The following is a 21,005-nucleotide window of genomic DNA, read 5'->3' on the forward strand; positions in this document are numbered from 1 at the left end:
AGGACCCTCCGGAACGGTTTGGTAGATTCCTAAAGAAAATTTTGACCTTAACGATCGCCCACGTTCTGGTTCTCCATCCCACTTTGAAGAAGACCATTTGAACGACTTGCTAAACCGTATTTACGTCAAAGCACCAGGAAACTGACCATGGAGATAGCCAGGCAACTGCTGTACGCCACCTTCAAGAATCCATGTGTTGCCGTAAGTGGTTCTTTGCTTATTTGGTATCATGAATCCTGTCGCCAATATTAGCCCTTTCTCTTTTATAGGGCTAAGGGCTAATGTATTATTACTGGATGTGAGAAATGGTTTCTGTACGTGAACTTCAAGCAGAGGAAGGAATGGGTCAGCCAGAACAGAAAAGTAATACCATGTACCAAACAGGATTTACATTTCATTGAAGAAAACAATGTTGCATATCTGAAGAGACATGTAAGGGATTGTCCCAAGTGAACTTCTAGCCTGTAAACGTACCATCATTGCTGCTGTATACTGAGATCAATTCCAACGTATTTTTGCAGCACTTCAAGAAAAAATGGCTGAATAAAATGACATGGTATCAACATTCACATGGACAATAGTAGGCCACATTAGGCATTCATACAACCGTTGCCATTTATCAGCTTCAATAGGAGGTTCTTCATCGTCTGTTTTTACTTTCTCAGATGTGGATTAAACATATTACCATTTTGTCTGGTCCCTGTTTAATGTACTCTATGGCACATCCTTCGAAAATGATGAAAAACTGCAAAATTTTATTGATAACTTCTGTGAAGCCACCTAATCACCGAGTATTTTTCTGTAAAAACGTCCAACAACTACCTAAACGTTGGAAATAGATTGTGAACGATGCATCAGTGATCTATTGTTTGATTAGTTCAACCCTCAAGCAAGAAATGTCTCTATTGGTTTCAAACGGCATGAACTAATGAAAGAACCCAACATATAATCTCTCATACAACAAGAAAGTGAGGTGTCCACCTTACTAGTATTTCTTAATGCTTCAGGTAAAATAAGTGCCTTGACCTGAAACCTCAAAAAATATATTCACCTTTTAACCTAAGAAAGAGTAACTTTAGGACATATTGCCTTGTGTGGGATATGAATAGTCACTGTCACCGGTGGAGAACTTAACGGATTCACTCCATTAATCGATCGAGATAATCGATCTAGCTATTTGTTCCAAAATATAATTTAAAAATTCATTGTCATTCAAGAATTCCATGTGCAAAAACGGATGGATGAACACCCATAATGATTATTATAATCTTTTAAGGGCTACAAGTGTGATGCTCATAAGATATATCAACACAATTCCCTGCCAGGTGCTATGGAAATCATTGTTGAATTATGTTACGGAATGACAAACATAATTAACCCGTACTACTGCATAAGGTTTTTATTTTATCCTAGGAGATCAAGATATACACTATATACGCAAATAATAATTTTATTGACATTAGATTCTATAGTTTCTTCTTTTGGATTGTTTATATTCCCTTATTCGATCCATAATCTAGATGATACTTCAGTAATTCCAGGCATATCCTTCTTCAAACGTATGAGAAGGAAAAAATGCATATTAACCCACTTGAATAAATGTGCTAAAAGGTAGATAATAATAAAGCGCTAAAATGAAGAAAATAGTTAGGCCTATAACATGCTTTTAAAAGATGAAAATAATTCAGCACCATTATCTATAAAAATAGTGAAGTCTGTGCCAAGCCAAATAAATTAATGTCTCGTAAAATTACCATTTAAATAATTTTGTATTAAGCATTAATTTGTTTGCCTTAACATATACTACGTAGCTCAGCGTTTCCCAACCGGTGTGTCGCTGGTGTGCCGCAAGGAAATCGAAACAAAATTATTAATTCTATAGCAACCAAATTGCAAGACAGGAAAAAATTTATTTATTTATTTATTTATTTATTGTATTTCACATTACTATGAATTTCTACCATGGAAAAAAATACTGTAATTGTAATATATTATTCTACATCTATTACTATGTAATAGACAGTATTTCGGCTCGTACACGTTTGCACGTTTAGCTGCTATGTCACGCTTCAATTGAGAGTCATACTAACACCGAGAAATGGAAGCACTTGTACGGTACACGTCAAGTGAAAGTTCGTAGAACACTCATTCGCACGTGAATGACAGAACAACACTTTGTTCAACAGGTGTGTTTTGACTTCGACGCATTGCAAGCTATGTGATTGCAATAATACGCACCGGTTTTTGTTAAAACAGCAAAGTTAAAAGTGCAAGACATTTGTTTGTTCGCTTGTTATTTAGTGATCTTCGTTCTTAGTGAAAGGTTGGATACAGTTTTCGAAAAAGAAAGCGTATTTTTAAAAATCTGAGTCCTATATTTCACTGCAATTGTTTTCTATTTTAAAATTAGAATGAAAAATAAGCACAATGAATTAGCATAGGGGAAAACCAGTGATCGAGTTTTCATCTCTGTAAGAATATCAGTAATCACAGAAAAAAATACCATGGTATTTTATATTTTCAAATAATAACAATAGTATCTATGAGTGTGCTGCGAGAATTCAAGTTACACCCGTAGTGTGCCGCAAGTTGAAAAGGGTTGGGAAACGCTGCCGTAGCTCTTGAACGAGGAGGTAACACCCATGTTGACTGATATATTGATCTTATTTTTAAGTGTATAATCGAGCGGTATACTCCATGTAATTTGGTATTCTCTGATAAACTCTTAATTGATTTTACGTACATTCACACTAACTCAAATGAATCCATAAGCACATACACCACATTATATAAAGAAATAAAAGTAAAGAAAGAACATTGGACTTTGCGGAATATGGTGGCTCAGTGAAAGAGCGCTCATCTCTGGTCTTAAGGGTCTGTAGTTCGATACGCAGTCATTTAAAATTGTGGTGGATAACATCGTGTCAGTTGTTTTTTTTTCGGGACTTTTCAGTTTCCTTCCCACATCCCCTCACTACAATTTTTAAATTCATTCTCCTTTATTAGCCATCAATTATCTTTAACCTGCAGGGTATATGTGTGGGGCGTAAAGTTAAGAAATTAATTTTCTTTAATATACCATGTAGTTACGAATAACGGACGATAAAGTAACATATTTAGTAATTGTTCACGCTTTGCTTCAATTTTCGTTTCTTGTCGTTCGTGTGTTAAAGCCGATATCGATTCCCAGTAGGTATGCGTGATTTACATCTCTCAATAAACTTCAGGTAGATGTGGTATTTGTGGTGTTAAAAAAGGAATACACAAACAAGGAAACAAATTTATAAAATCTTCAAAAGATTCATTCTTTTAATTATCATTGTCTGGGACCTGTTTCAGTTTTCCCTATTCGCATTCCGTTTCCATCCTTGTAGAACCTCTATTTTACACTAAAACGCTTTCATGTAAAGCTATAAAAGGATTTTCTACATGAATTATTTCAAATAATAGGATTAAGATTTAAAGCCATATTAGTGAATCATCCAAATGAAATAAAGACATTACACGTTCCGTAAATCGTATTTTGTCTGTAAAAACGACATTTAAATATTTGTAACGAAAGTTAAATATAAAATAGTAATCTTTCTATCGAAATCAAATATTTTAATCTAAGATCTAAATTTTATTCTGCATTTATTACCAGTGAATTATAAGTTTCCTTTTGAATCATTCAGTAACTTCACTTTTATCCTATCCACGTATACTTTCATTTTCCAATCTCCGAAAGAATAGCTATACCTGGGTAGAATTGTACAATAGAATTGTACTTGGTCACATTGAGTGAAATTTCTTTTGGAACACGGAAGTTTATTAGAAATAAAAATAATAACTTCGATTTCTTCTTGTATTTACTTTCTTCCAATATATAAGCCTATATTACAGAAAAATATATATGATAAAATATTGTGGTTGTAGAAGTACGGGTCGTTTAGATTTTTTTTAACATTTCCCTCTTGTAACAATCTAGGAAGAGTAGGGAGAGAAATCTCGTACTAATGACCCTTTGTAAGCCTCAAAATCGAAGACTTTGATATGAAATCGGATAGAATTCCTCGTTAGGTGCTCAGTTGAGAAAACAAGAACTACATCACTTTGAGAAACATATTAAAGCTTCACGAACAAAGCACTACAGTAAATTGAATTCGCCAATAGAGCTGTAATGTTTTGCTTTAAACATTCTGTTTCTCGTTTACTAAATTTCACAATATGAACAACTTATTAACTAATTCGTTCTAATGGTCTTCTGTAAATTAATTTTCCATATACCGCTTCCAATTAGGCGCTTTCGATGTCAGAAAAAGGAACATAATTTGAAATATTTTATGTTAATTGTTTAAAAATCTTGTTATTTAATTGGTTGAAATATGCCTGTCATTGGTTAAAATAGGAGTAGATCATTGTTAAACCCTACCCTATCCCAATCCAAAAATACTTTTTCTCTCTGAAAAGATATTATTTCGTGTATTTCTCGTGATGCGTTTTGGTTTGTCTCAAACGTATACAGTATTTTTCTATTTTATCTCAAATAGATTCCAGGCAGGGGCGACTAACGTGGGATCCACCGCTTCTGGATCCTCCAAAACTTTCTAAAATACATTTATACTCTTTCTCAGTGAACTTATATTAGTTTGATAGCGAAATGATTGGCGTAGCATTTGACCTTACACATCATATGTACTCTTTCTCTTATGAAAACAATCTGGTCCTGAAAATTAAAAATACTGAAAATATAGTTGGAAGAACTTTACAATTACTTTTCGGGTGCAGAATAGTACCCGTTTAATATTATATAGAGGTAGTACTTTGTAATATTGGACCCCCCCTCGAAGCTTAGACTCTCCCAACAAAAACTTCTGGGTGTGCGCCTAATTCCAAGTATTGTTAGTAACTATTTGCCACATAGAAGAAGCACAAACACTTGCGCTGGCCTGAGGGCAGAAGTGTGTGGTGGGGGGCCAATGCACAGATCACTGACTAAAATTTGCGCCATAAAAGGTTATTGCTTTTAGTTTTGTTTATTCATGTAGCACTAACTACTAATTAACTTTGGTAACAGATAGAAAGAAGTACTAAACTAAACTCCCTGGTTTCACAGCCCATGAATGGCAGAACTGGGTCTATGCATCAGCTGTCAACAGTAATTACTTCTGCCTTTCTGGCCAGAATTCGCTACTACTTACTTTAGACCGCTTTCTAATTGGTAGAAGATGGTGGATCAGCACCGGAAAATAATAATTCTATCAAGAAGAGAATACCAGAGATCACACACACAAAAGTTGTGCACTCTAACACTTCTGCTAAGCAGAAGCTCAAAAATACACATTTCTGAAACATTCAAGTAAAATACATAGTCGATATATTTGCAAGATACATTACAAGTGGATTCATCACTAATCAAACGCTGTCAACTTTGTTTCATTCCATTTCATTTACTTCGTTCCATACTGTTCTCTTTCTCCTATACCTCTGATCATAAAAGCCAGCTCCTTCATCATTCTCAATCTCTCTTGTACCTGATGCGCTCAATCTCATTAATCTCATATCGTTTCATGTCATTCATATATATATATATATATATATATATATATATAGGGTGTTTCAGAAACAACACCGACAACATTTGGGAAGTAATTCCTGACACCAGTATAAGACAAAAAGTATAGACCAACCTGGATGCACAAACGATTCCCTCTGAAAATATGAAAATACGAATTTTGAAGGTCCATAGCTCCAATACTATGAGACCTACTGTAGTCGGGTCAAGAATTCACTTAGAAACTAATATGTGCGCTATCAAAAAATACACTCATATCCAAAGTAATTGTCGAATTCTATAACTGTCTTCTTGTAAGAATATAATTTGATAATGATTTTGCAGGATATTGTTAATACTGATACTAAGTGTATAATCGGGCTCTGTATATTTGGGGTAAATTTCATAGAAAAAGAATTATAAATACGAAAATTAGAATGAGTAAAACAAAATTTTGCTAAATGGACAAGAAAGTTTATTGTCGTTTTATTGTTCTTATTTGTTGCTCGTTTGACATGAAATTTGCCACGTACATGTCTTTGCCGATTATACACATACTAACATTATAAGAAATACCGGACGGATTCGTTATCAAGTTATATTAGAATAACAACAACATATTTATAAACATGCGACAATAATTTTGGACATAAACGTACATGTTTCAGAATCCTAAGGTACGCATGCAACATTTTTTATGGAGGGACTTTGGCTACAGGCATTTAATTTCAAGTACTCACCAACTACATATGGTGGTCATTATGTATACTGATTGCATAGAACTCATAATCGACGCCTGAATATATATATATATATGGCACGGAGACCACACACACACACACACACGCATACAGAGAGAGAGAGAGAAGAAGAAGTCTACCAAGACGACAGTATGGTTGCAGTAAATGATGCAAATGTTATAGCGTTGTTGCATCTTGCTTTCAATGTAATGCACCTACCGGAGACACCAATAACAGCGGAGGAAAGGCATGTAGCAAATGTACTACAGAATGTGTTGGAGGACTGGATGGAAGCGGGAAATACGTTGCAGATGAAAATAGTTACGACATTAGCTCTTGCAAATGACGATAAAGGAAGAGAACAGGACGACGTAGATTATGCACCGGAGGATGACGCTGAAGAATGTGCTGTACCCGACACCGCATCTGTTGGTGATGTCACCCTTGAGTATAAACGGAATCCCGTCACGTACTGGAAAAGTGGTAAGAAGAGGCCTCTTTCCGTGGGATCTGTCCGATCGAAATACAGAAAGGTTACCTCTAGGGAACAGCTCGTGCGATGGAAAAAAAAACAAGTTGCTGCTGGAGGGACACGGAAGGACAAACTAGCTGAAGGACAAACTAGCTGAAGTGTCACAGTTCGTTCTACGTACGTTTAAAGATGCTCTAAACGCTCACTTTCCAATACACGATGTGGACCTGCGGAGGTGGGCGTTGCACGCTAGTAACCGATTAGGTCTACCTTCATTTTCAGCATCGCATACCTGGCTGTGGCAATTTAAAAGAAGACACAGCATTGTGTCGCGTAAAGTGACAAAATTTATATCTACTGCACATGCAGTAGACGACGAGGATTCCGCGAATATTGTAAGTGACTTTGTGAACAATTTGAAACAACTAATTATTGAATACGGCCCAAATAACGTTTATAATTCGGACCAAAGCGGATTCCAACTAGAAATGCATGCCGGTCGTACCTTGGCATGGCAGGGCATGAAAAAAGTCGAAACACTTGTTCAAGCTGTGAGTGCGACAACACATAGCTATACAATCCAGCCAATAATATCTGCGGATGGGATCTTGCTATCACCATTATTTGTTATGTTGAAGGAGCCAAAAGGTGAGTTCGGTCCAAGGGTGCAGGACACTATGTTTCGCCCACGTAACATTTACCTAGCTGCCTCGAAGTCCGGCAAACTTACAAAAGAGCATGTTCGAACATGGTTCACTGAAGTGTATTTTCCAACAACGCAACAAAATACTGTTCTCCTATTAGATGCATGGCGTGGCCATTGTGAAAACACATTACGCGAAATAGAACCGAGTGAAAAGCATACAACGTTGCGCACAATACCACAGGGCCTAACCTGGAAACTACAATCATTGGATGTATATTTTTTTCGGCTGTGGAAGACCTTTGTGTGACGCTTTTCTGACGCAGTGATCTTGCAACGGTCCGACATAAACTTGCATATAAGGGACAATATAATAAAATTGCAATCATTGACACATAATCAATTCTCCTCGCCACGATATCGAGACGTGCTTAAATACTCTTGGCATGTGATCGGTTACACAACAGAACGATCAGCAAAGTTTCAGACACTTGCAGAGTACTCTTTCGACACGAATAGCGTACCCACGTGTGATATTTGTGGACAAGTTGGTGTGATTGTGTGTTGTGGATGGTGTAAGCGATCACTGTGTTTGCAACATTTTTTGTGGACTATCATTACTGTGAAATTTTTATTGAGTGAACACACTACCTGTCAGTACTACTAGACGTACACTTCTATGTATGGACAACATGCAAGGTGTTTGCAACACGCGTTACTATACATACCAAATGTACAGACTGTGGGGAAAGATTGTGTGGTCCACACAGAAATAAATTAGGATCTACACTTCATGCTTCATAATTTGTTTACCTTCAACATATCCACCTTGTCTCAACGTCAAAGCCCACCTCATGGCAACTACTCCTGACTAGTAGATTACATGCCAGAATCCACACTTTACGTGTAACAGAGAATACCTGCCTTGAAAGAGTATGGTATCTCGGTAGATATGTTCACAAAACATACATATTATATGTATGGATATAGGGAAACTGGGGAAACAGGTCGTCTTACTAATCGCTAGAAGTTGAACTCGACTGTCATTGTGGGCCATACAACAGCTGCAGTTAACGTAGGTTCACAAATGCCAAAATCTTATGGCCAGTACATTTCTCATAGAGTTCAATAATTACAACATGCTGGACATACGTGTGTATCCTGCATTCTTTGTCCTTTTGCAGCTCAAATGTCTATATGTACTTTATTTGCTTACTTTCTCCAATCATCTCGTTTCTGATGCTGACTGCCAAAGTATTTCGCGGCCCGTTTCGGCTACCAAACAGTTTTTCTGTACAAAATAACCACTCGTATTCGCTTATGTTTTTGTGTTATGTGTGCATTGGCCCTAACCAGAGTTTGGTTGCAATTCTGCATGTGCTTGAGGTACTTTTGCTTTTTAAGATTTCGTGTTTATACGTTTGGAGGGGTCTGTGCCCCACCCGACTGATTTTTCCCGAAAAACACGAAACACGTATTCCCTTATTTTATGTCTAGTGTATGTGTGTACAATTTCATTTGCTTCGGTACACTTGTTCTTGCCCTTCGGGGGCCCACTTTCACAATTTTGGGTGGGGGCTTTTGCCACCTCAAACCGTTTTTCCGCAGCAAATAAAAAACACGTATTCGCTTATTTTTTGTGTATTGTTTCTACACAGAGTTTGGTTACAATTCTGCATGTGCTTGAGGTACTTTTGCATTACACTTACTATCCCTTTTTAGATTTCGTGTTTATACGTTTGGAAGGGTCTGTGCCTCACCTGACTGATTTTTCCCGGAAAACACGAAACACGTATTCCCTTATTTTACGTCTAGTGTATGTGTGTACAATTTCATTTGCTTCGGTCCACTTGTTCTTGCCCTTCGGGGGCCCATTTTCACAATTTTGGGTGGGGACTTTTGCCCCCTCAAACCGTTTTTCCGCAGCAAATAAAAAACACGTATTCGTTTATTTCCTGTGTAGTATCTCCCTGCCAAATTTCATCAAAACCGGCTTGGATCACTAAGATGATGTTCCTTGTAAGCTTTCCATTAATGCAATCATCCTGGCATATATTTGACAGATTTGTTTTAGCCACAGACTGTTTTAGAGTACATTTACTTTATAGCATACGCACCTAATTGTACCTTTGCGTGTAGACAGTATCTTATTTTATTAATTCTATGCGCAAAGCAACAGGCACAACATTTATATAAATTTATATAATTTTTATTTTAATAATATATTCTTTTACGGCCCCTAGTGGCCATACCTTCCTTGCCTAGTCGGAAATCCTTCGCTGGCATTACAGGAAAATTAAAAAAAAAAAAAAAACTTGTTTCCTCGTCACCTTTGCTTAATCTTTCACCGAGACAGGGGGCGCGGTGGTTCAGTGGTAGAGCGTTCACCTCCGGTGCTTGGGGTCCCTCGTTCGATCCTAGCTCGCGCCGTTTGCACTTTGTGGTGGACAAACACCGTGCTCGTGGGTTTTCTCGGGGTTCTCCCGTTTCCTCCTACTTTCTTCATTCCACCATTTCACTCATCTCTCATCAGCACAGTCTCCTTTAGCCTAACCGGCATATCCGTGGCACGTAAGACTTAAAGATTTCATTTCATTTTCTTTCATCGAGACGAGTGCTTGGGCCTCAAACCTAATAGCTTGAGATATGCATCACGAAGGGGAGCTTATTGACTAATGTTATCATTGACCAAACCACCTTCACATGTCTTCCAGAACGACGGCGGTGCTAAGCTAATATACGTTGCAGGGCATTGTCCAGATAAGTTTCAATGATATCCGGAAAGGAGAAAAGCAGCTGCACTAAAAGCTAGCTAGAAATTATGACTTGCTCAAAGTATGCCTAACTTAATTCAAAATTCAAGTGAAAGTTGTAGAAATCTACAGGGGATCACGCACCAGAGATGAGTGATCCACTACTCAGCCACACCACACCTTCGCTTTATAATGTCAGTAGCTCGGTCGATGTTGTTATTATTTTGAGTTTATATTTCAGTTTTCTCTAATGAGAAAATATGTAGGCTATACCTCACATTATCAATTACTAGTAACAAAACCTTAAGTTCAGTTGACTACACTAAATTTACAAAATCTTGTTTTCTGGAAATGAAATTTGGCAAGGGGGTGTTTTAATTCTATTTACTTTGATCACATTTTATATAGAGAGCCTGCGATTATCTCTATAATCTTAAAATTACGTTTTATCCGTTTATAATGCTGGACGATGGAATTGCATGGGAAGTTAGGAAAGGACAATCAGAGAAGTAATTAAATAGAAATGTAATTAAATAGAAACGGACATTCGTTTCTCGTATCCGATGTGCTAATCTAAAAAATCTTCATTAGTACAACGTACAACTCATATTTATCCACACTAGTTGATCATCACAATATGAAGTGATCGGGTCATGAAATAACAAACCTCTGCTTTCTTATCTATCTTTCTTCTTTTTTTTTTTTTTAACATTTAGCTTTCCTTGAATTTCTCAATACCTTTCACATATTTTTTAACCAGTTGTGCTTCGGAAGTTGAAGTAGTGCTCTAACGTGAAATTAGAATGTAGTAAAGTCTATGTAAGATCTGGAGAATGTACTAACCAATTAAAAGTTTGCTATCCAGCTAATGGACTACGATAATGTAATGGCTGCTTTCGTAAAATAATATTAATCTTTTTAGGTATCTCCGGCAAATCATGTAATTATTCAAACTAAGGGTCCACTGCATATTTTGCGAACAACACGATTAGAAGTTACACACAGATTCCTCCTAATTATCAAAGCTTGCTGTTAGATAAAATTAAGTTCTTGGAAGTTGGGATAATTTTCTAAGTAAGAAAACGTGATGCTATATTCAGGAAAACTAGACAATTTACATCACCGTCACATCCCATTTCCGTTCTACACTCATGGGTGATTTTAACCCTTTTAATTCCACTGTTCCCAAATGGGAACAATTTATTTTTATCAATTTTTGTCGGTGGATTATTTGTTGTGGATTTATTTCGTTTTTTACAATAAGGACCTGCCACCAGTGCATATGCTATTACTAAAATCCTCTTGAGCTCCCTTGTGGCTAAGCGGTTAGCGTACTGCCTTTGGCGTGGGAGACCCGGGTTCCGTTCCTGGCGGAAGCTCGTGTGGTTCGGATTCCACGTTAATCGGTAGGACCACGTCTTATATAGCCTCGCTGTTGAAAGGAACGATAAACTAAAATCAACAATACTAAAATCCTCAAAATATATTAAATGAGGTCAGAATCAATAAGTTTAGAAGGAATTAAGAAATTCTGACACAAAAATAATTTGGGATTAAATGAGTTAAGTAAAAAAAAGATTCATATTTCTTTGATTCTTTTAATTTATAGTTAAGAGTAAGAGGGCTGTTTAAAGAAAGATTGTTTGCCAGGACATCTTAAATAAGTCTGTGCCTCTAACAGATAATGCACATCAGAGTTTTCAGATAAATATATACCATATTGTATCTTGCTTCTTATAGTTTTGAAAATATTCAGTCTTAATAAAACAAAACTTATCAAAGTACCAAATAAATATTAATAACACTTCTGTAATAGTTTCGGCAAGGTAACATCGCCTTCATCAGACACGTTATGAAAGATCAATATAAGAATAACTTAAATATCCACAGAAAGTGAAAGGAAGAAAACACACACGTAAAGGAGTTCTATATCGAATCAGTTGTAAAGAGTGTAATATGGAATATAAAAGAAACAGGAAAGAAATGTGAAGAAAAAAGACAACATGAAGAAGACAGCAGGTTAAGAGGAGACAATGTGTGTTCCTTCTGTAATAGCATCGTCATCTAAGAAAAAGGGCTCGATCACAGAATAATGGGTCAACACACACTACAAATTAAATATAGATCTTTCCCGTTCATGGTCCGTCATGATGTGGGGTTCTCTACAACCTAAACTTATACCTACTGACATTAACTGATATACGGAAAGTGGGTTTATCAGGAAATGCTCGTGGTTAAGGAATTCACTGTCTTCACCTACTCGCGCTATAGAGCCTAATGAAGTCTTATCTACAAGATAGAGTCTGCATGGACCAGAATTTTTAGCCCGATCCCGGCCCGGCCCTTGAATTTACAATGTGACGCCCGTCCAAAGTTCGAAATATGTTTTAGCATTCAGACCCGAGACCGGCCCGAGCTCGTGTGATAATCAACTGAGCCCGAAATAAGCCCGAATTACATAAACTTAATAATTAACGCAAAATTGTGTTTTTATTTACAGCAATTAGAGGTTTAATTTTGCAGTTGTGCTTTAAAAGTTCTCCAGAAAGAACGGTGCAATATATATCGTTGTACGGTATATTTACAAAGTTTGGCACGAAAAGGCCCGAGAAATATGGTTGTATATTTAAAAATTCACGGCCCGAGCCAGGCCCGGGCTTGGGACCGAAATTATATATGATTTGTAGCCCCAGTCCGCGCAGACCTCTACTACAAGTTCAATTGTTACGCTGTGTCTTTAAACTCCAACATGTAAATTTCACTTTTGTATTAAACGTTGTGGGCAGTCGGTCGAATGATTTCAAGTGTGCTCGTCCAATTGATTCTGTAAGCTACGTAGAAAAGCTCCCGAACTGCCTTCCGTGTTTCTCACTCAGCTTCTTTCCACACGCTTCGTTCCTTTACATAGAACATGTTTGCATCTAGTAACTGTTTATAACACCGAATAATGGAATGATGGTCAGGTGGCTCCTGTCGGTAATCAAATTTAAATTTTCTCTGTATTCTTGAATATACTTTAATTCAGTAAATCAAAACCAGAGGTCAACTTTATGATACAATATAAACAAAGGCTATTCTGCTCATTTGTAAACAAACTCGAATTGAAGAGGAGGATACATGTGCGGCTTGGGGAAACATAATTGTATGCAATATTTTCTCACTTTCGAGTAAACTGGAAAAGAAGATTCAAAATTCCCATGCAAATCAATGCAATGACACATACCAAACAAAGTTACTCTGCCATCTGCAGATATAATTTTATATATATATATATATATATATATATATATATATATATATATATATATATATATATATATATATATATATGTGTGTGTGTGTGTGTGTGTGTGTGTGTGTGTGTGTGTATGTGTGTAGTTTGTGTGTGTTTAATAGCCAGTTGCATACATAGGTGAAATTCATTTCCGTGGGAAAACTATTCAATTCGCACACTGCTCCAAGCGCATGAATCCCAGTAACATTACGATCTTCCGTCTATTAGTGATAAAACTTTATGAGTTTTCCTTTCTGACGCATAAAATGGGATGATTCTTAATACTAATTGTCAATATATTTTAATTTCTAGTGGTAGATATTTACTAAGACGCTCAGCTTAACTCAGAAACCAGTGATCTAATTTTGAAGTAACTTTTATCCGTGTTTTCATTGGCATTTGATGATAGTTATAAGTAATGTTGTGGCATGCTTAGATACACAAAAGCTGGTAACAGCTTAAAGATGGGGTAAATATGTGACATAGTCAATAGTAACTAAATTTCTCTGTAATACTGAATAATAATTAAATAATAACTTAACAATTAAATCGAATTTTTTGATAACAACTGAATTTGTTATATAACGAATATAACTAATATATATACAAGGGGGAGTCCGAAAATAAGGTTTTCGAGGCGACTGTGGACAGAGGTGGGGATGCAAGACCAAAAATAGCATGTGGCATTAAAGATCAAACGAATCTTTATTTCTTCACATCAGTACCCGGTTTGGGTATAAAACCTCGTGGCCAGAACCTCGCGGCGACAACCTCGCGGACCAAAACCTCGCCTACCCAAAACCTCGTCGCCCAAAACCTCGCGGCCCAAAATCTCGCAAGGCCGAAACCTCGCCTGACCAAAACCTCGCCGCCCAAAACCTCGCGGGACAAAATCTTGCCTGGCCAAAACCTCGCCGCCCAAAACGTCGCGGGCCAAAATCTCGCCGGGCCAAAACCTCTCCTTGCCAAAACCTCGTCTTCCAAAACATCGCGCCCAAAAATATCGCCATACCCTAAATCTCGCCTAACCAAAATGTAAATGTTCCAACAGATGATAAGAATGACGGTATAAAAGACGATGTTTCAGAAATTCTATTTCTGTATTAGAGGATTTCAATGTGAAGGTAGGGCGACAGGATGTTTTTAAACTGGTTATAGGGAAAGAAAGTCTGCATAAGGAAAGTAATGACAACTAACGGGGTTAGTTTCGTGAACTTTGGAACATCCAAAAACTTAAAATTTTAACAAAAATCTAATAATATTTATGAAAGTATGAAATAATATATTAGTTTTTACGACGTCCCTTGATTATGTCCTGTAAGTTAAAGGAGACGTCGATGACCAGGATGAAGGAAATGATCGAATAAAGAAAGTGCGAGGAAACGGGAATAACCCAAGAAAGCTCACGCACACGATGTTTTGTACCTTCTTCTTCTTCTTCTTCTTCTTCTTATTATTATTATTATTATTATTATTATTATTATTATTATTATTATTATTATTATTATTATTATTATTATTATTATTATTATTATTTGTATTGTGGAATTGCATATTAAGAAACTCATTGGGTAAATTTTAAAGAAAAGTTTCATTCGCGGCGAGGTTTTGGCCACGCGATGTTTTGGGTGACGAGGTTTTGGCCCGGCGAGATTTTGTCCCCGAGGTTTTGGCCACGCGAGGTTTTGGGCGGTGAGGTTTTGGCCACGCGAGGTTTTGGCCCGGCGAAATTTTGTCCCGCGAGGTTTTGGCCGGCGAGGTTTTGGGCGGCGATGTTTCGGCCGTGAGATTTTGTCCGTATCCCCAGTACCCATGCAATGAGGCATTGGTCATATCGGTCTATAAGCTCCAAAAATATTTCCAGGAAAAATTCAGGGCTGTGCACAGAAGACGTGTCGAACAGCTTCTGTGACTTCAGTACTACTTCCAAAGCAATTTCTACGAGGTAGTTACGGATTTCTGGTCCCGATACGCCACGTCACGTGCCTATTCATAGCGGACAAGTCCTTGCACCTTCTCCTTCGACCACGCCACGTCAAAACGCTCCTTCTCTCCATTGCTACCAGACTCAGACTGAGCAAGCGCTACGACAACACCATCTGCTGGATTGCGGGCGAACGATACCTACTTGTGTTTGGTTGTATTGTGCGTGAAATCACTATCTTATTTGTCCCATTACTGTTCCCTTTCCTGGGTAAAACGAGACAGAAAACTTATTTTGAGACCACCTCTTAGGGTCTATATTGCAAGGATCCCCACATCACAACAGATGCACGTGTCAACTCAACACATGCTATTATTTATAAACAACATAGCAGACAGCAAGCCAACGCGGAAGGACACCCAGGAACGCCGAAAGCAGACGGACCTCACGAAAGGACCCGAGGAGGACAAATAAAAGGAGGAACACCGAGAGACCCAGCATCAGTCGTCCAACTGATCAAATCACCTACACCGCCCTGAGGTCGCACTGGACTAGGGGTACACCCATCCTTCCCGAGGTCGCACTGGACTAGGGATCCTCTCAACAACATAGCCTTGCGCTGCTCTCTTGCGATATTCGGTAAAGGCTCATCATTTTCTGCCTCTATAGTATTAACTTGAAGGCTATTTATTTAAAAGCGTAACTCATGTGTTCTGTCCAGTGTTATTAGCAACTATAATTTAATGAGACATGTGTGCTAATAAAGAAGTTGAGAACTACATAACGAACCCTAAAACAAACAAACAAAATAATATTTGAGTGAATTGTGATCTTTTATCAAAACCATATTCATGAAGAAATTAAATGTCGGCTAAAAGCAGCATATTCGTGTTATTATTCAGTTCAAAATCTTTTGTCATCGCGAATTCTGTCGTGGAATTTGAAGCGTAGAATATAGCTATAACACGATACTCATGCCTGTTGCCCCGTATGGTTGACAGACATGAAAATAAGGTAATTGAGAATAAGATCCTGAGACGAATATTCGGACCGAAGAGGAACGGGAATGGGGACTGGCGAAAACTTCATAACGAGGAACTGAATAATTTTTAACGTTTACCGTTAATTTATTGTTAGGATCATCAAGTCTAGGAGGCTCAGGTCAACAGATCATGTATCCAGAATGGAAGAAAGTAGGAATGGTTTCAAAGTTTTAACTGGAAATCCTATTGAAAAACGACCATTAGGAAGACCGAGGCGCAGATGCAGGACAATATTAAGATATATGTGGCAGAAATTGAAATACAGAGTAGAAAGTAGGAGACTAAGAATACAAGTCAATCGAGAGCTTTTGTGAACGAGGCATTGAATCTCCAGGTTCCATAGGCCATAGAGTTAGTTAGTTAGTGATCTTTTATTCTATTAAAATATCTTCCATTCAAGACACAACTTACTCACAGTGTATAATAGTTGTTTTAACGAACTTTAAATTATCATATATTTGTCTGAAAATATGAGCACAATATTTTAGTAAACATTAAGCTTTTCCGTAACAATTTATCTGCTAAATTTATTTCCTCATACACTAGAAATTATAATAATAGATTCTGTGAGTAATGACCCTTATCTTAAAATGCATATTTGTGAACTTAAAAAAAATGACATTAAACAGATAAGAAGCAAAGATTGAGCACGTATTTTTCGTTGTTTCGCATTCCCCGCTGACCAGTGACAAACGCTTTAATTACTTAAGTTTGCTCAATATATTATGCAAATTTCTGGTTAAAAGGGTAGCCGAGACATCGCTTTCAGTGCCATCTGTGAAACACAGCGTCAGCTTAATTTGCTAGTGAATTTCAGTTACCCTCACTTTTTTCCTCAAAAAAAAAAAAAAAAAAAACTGGAACATTTTGTTCCCGCACCGTAATGATAAAATGAAGTGTAAACTAAATGCAAGCACTTAAGCTTAATAGTCAAGTATTCGCACTGAAAAGAAAGATTAGATAAAATAATTCGCAGCTTATATGTAACGCTACCGAGGCTTTCTTTAAAATAAAAGAAATATTTAATTACTTTCCATGCTTGATTTCCGTGTTGGGTGAACAAATAAGGACAATTGTGTGTATGCTACTTCCGTTGCTTTCTACACAATATTGTTTTGTATTAAAATTTCAGAGATAAGTCAAGTCATACTCAGTGGCGGACCTAGGCTGGGGCCGGGGAGCCTAAGCCCCCCAGTTTTTTGAGTGACAATAATAATTTAAGCTATTATTTATACACTTATGAAGGTTTACACTAAACTTATGATATACTTATCATAGTCTGCGTTCTGGCTGGCCAGATTACTCAGTTTTAACCTTCTAGATCCATCTCTGGTCAAATTACTCTCTAAATAGCAAAATGTTGAAAGATTTAAACATAAAAATTCCATTCAAGTTCCAAACAAAATGTATTTTTTACGAATCCGAAAACAAGAAAAAATACACGTTAATAGTAATTCTCTTTAAATTATGATCAAAAATTGTTTATGACTGTCTGCTAAGATGGGATCATTGAGATGTGTTTGCTGAATTGATTCATTGATTTGTGTTCACGTTTTTGTCAGCAGAAAGACTATATAAGACTAAGTTTACAGTTTAAAGTAATATATCTAACTATAGTGCGTCCAGTAAGAGAAGGTCTCTGACAGCTCGCAGTGACATTGCCACTCCTCGCGTGTCAAGGTTTTTTTCTGTGCAACTGTAGTGGCAATTTAATTAATGGTATAAGACAGAGTGATCGTGGTTGGTAACACTGGTATCAAAGTAGGGGCTGCAATATCCCACCGCATTTGGTATGAAACGTCAGAGACCATCTCTTGTTGGCCGTGCTATAATGAAGTGGCCCTAGGTATTAATGGAAAATTGTTGGAAATTTTCGCCAATAGTGTGCCGTTTAAAAATATGAAGTGCATGGAGACGAGACTGTGAACAGGACAACTACGGAACTCACTATCGGGGAAGTCCATTCGCATTCTAAAAGGGTCCACAGGCAGTGTCTATTACACTCAGTTGCAATACAAGTAGATGTACAGAATCTTCTATAGAGAGATCTTGAGGAAAGTGAAACTCATTACTCCCAACATGCTTGCCAATCAGGACTAGAGTGGAGCGAAAAAGTCAAATTTTTTAGTATCGATTTCTAATAAGGCTCAAAAGTTGCATATTTGCGCACTAATCAATGGAAAAATAACGCAAAAATCATACTTTGGATCTTCAGTTTGAGCAAATGGCTCAAAATTTGAAAAAATAAAAAATAAAAAGCCATCAAAATTTACCTTTACGCAAGAAACATACAGATTACTTTTTTTTTTATTTCCTTACTTTTTTTTTTACTTTATAGCCTATAAGTACTTTATTTTAGTTGTGTGAGGTCATGTTTATTAATAGTTCATTAATGAGAGCGAATTTATATATTTGATTTTAATAATGATTTTGCAGCTCTACGCTCATTTCTGAATGTTCTTTTTTCATGAAATGACCCAGAACTCACCACGAAGAGGTAGTTACAATTCGAGTTCCACCCACACCCTACCCAACCATCCTATCAATTGGGGTGTGCTAATTATGTTGATTTAGTCAAGAACGTTTCCTTAACTTCAGATTTTTAAAAAATCAAATTTTGGCATTGTGAGTCTTGAGAACAAAGTTGCTCTAATATAGCCATCTCTGTTTACCTGTCAGCACACTTTTCCTGCAGATTCTGTGACAAGTTTGACACATCTTTCAATTTCCTGAGTATGGCATGGAAAATTTTATAAGTCAAACTCATGACCAGATTTGCCATACATAAGTGATATGTTGTCATACATAAGTTTCTGTTGTCAGGCTTTCGAGCACTGGAGGGGGGACACCTTACATTTTCTCCAATCTATCAGCTCATTGTAGTCCATGACATCAAAATTTATTGTAGGTGCCATAATAGTTCCCACAGAGCAATTCAGACAGAACAGTGTGCTCTTGATGTGGCTATAAGAGATATTTGATCTATCAGTAACCCCCGCTGACTGGCATGTACAAACCTGGTCTTACGGTTGTACGTTTCTCAAAGAAATACTACTAACAAACTCAAAGTGCTTGTAAACTACATGATGAAGACATATTCCCCTGTCTGGTTCGACAAAAAGAATATCAGTCAGTGAAATATGGACCTAAACATATTTTGCAGGTAGTTCAAACAAGACATTTGCCAAACAGCACTAAAAGAATCATCCATCCTGTGATTGAGGGAAAAGCGTTCTTCTGTTATCCAGAGAGTATAATATTGGCTATGACAGTGGATGAGAGACAACATATACGAGAGTTGGGCTACAGGAGAGTCCTAGAGGCAAGAAATCAAGATCTGAAGGGGAAATCCCACTTTTATGGCATTGATGCCATGGACTACAGTGAGCTGATAAATTGGAGAAAATGTAAGCTGTCTCCCCTTCCAGTGCTCGAAAGCATAACAACAGAAACATATGAAGGACATCTTATCACTTATGTATGACAAATCTGGTCATGAGTTTGACTTCTAAAATTTCCCATGCCATACTCAGGAGGTTGAAAGAGGTGTCAAATTTGTCACAGAGTCTGCAGGAAAAGTGTGCGGACAGGTAAACTGAGATGGGTTCATTAGAGAAACTTTGCTTTTAAGGCCCACAATGCCAAAATTTAATTTTTTTAAAATCTTATTTTAAGGCTAAACCCTTGACTAAATCAATATAATTTAGCACACCTTAATTGGTAGAATGGTTGGGTAGGGGACAAATTATTTGCTACTCCTGCAGCAATGTTCGCATCTGACAAGACAAGAAAATAACAAGGAAACGAGTGAGTGATAAATGAAACTTCTCGCTCAGTTCCACTATTCTCATGATGAAGGTCCGCTGCATGAGGAAAAATCACTCTATTAGACTACATCACATTTTTATGAATAGAAACACTAACAGTAATCCTAAATGCCTGCTCAATACATTATATCAATAACACGAGTGAGAATATATTACAAAAGGTCTATCTAAAAGGTAGTCCCAATTAATATCACACACTCAACAAACAGAGAAATAATATTTTATATTTAAATACCCAATACTCATACGCCTACGAGTGGCACCGATTAATACCACTTACTTCGCACTGCTACATTTCATACTCATATTCTTACTTTTACCAGTAACAATAACCCATCACTCAAGGCTCAAACTGATCACTCATAACATCCGGTTCTCCTGTATCTGGGATTATACAAACCATGCTACAATAGAAATATCCGTCTCATATAGCCTCGCTGCTCAAAAGGGATGTTAAACATAAATTAACTCAATTAATAGAAATGTAGCTAAGCAGCAACCTTGATAACTGTATGTTAAATAGTATTTACTGTTTCACTACTTCAAGTAATAGAACATTTTTTTTTTTTCAATCTTCCTTACGTATACACGAGAAAGTTCAGTCAGAAATGAATAGATTTGTGTCAAAGCATCGTTTGTTAATTTTACTGAGCTAGCTACAAGTATTTCTTTGCAATAAATCTATCATTTTCTTGTTGAAAAGAAAAAAAATACTGTGTATGAGGGAATTTTCCTATTCTCACCAGGACTGTAAAGTTCATTTATTTTCAGTGTTGATGTTTTGCTTCATAAATTA

General features: G+C 37.0%; 2 protein-coding genes across 3 annotated transcripts in view; one reads left to right on the top strand and one right to left on the bottom strand.

The window, feature by feature from the left end:
• Nucleotides 1-21,005, bottom strand: part of Mip (Myoinhibiting peptide precursor) — a 471,548-nt gene that overhangs the window by 97,784 nt on the left and 352,759 nt on the right. The gene's annotated exons all lie outside the window — the stretch shown is intronic.
• LOC145670629 (uncharacterized) lies at nucleotides 6,426-8,055 on the top strand. Its single transcript, XM_081739422.1, is given in 2 exon segments — nucleotides 6,426-6,756; nucleotides 6,935-8,055. Coding segments are annotated over 2 exon segments (1,452 nt in total).

Source organism: Thermobia domestica, chromosome 14, assembly GCF_964235325.1.
Source record: "Thermobia domestica chromosome 14, izTheDome1.hap1.1, whole genome shotgun sequence".
In the NCBI taxonomy this organism is placed as follows: Eukaryota; Metazoa; Arthropoda; class Insecta; order Zygentoma; family Lepismatidae; genus Thermobia; species Thermobia domestica.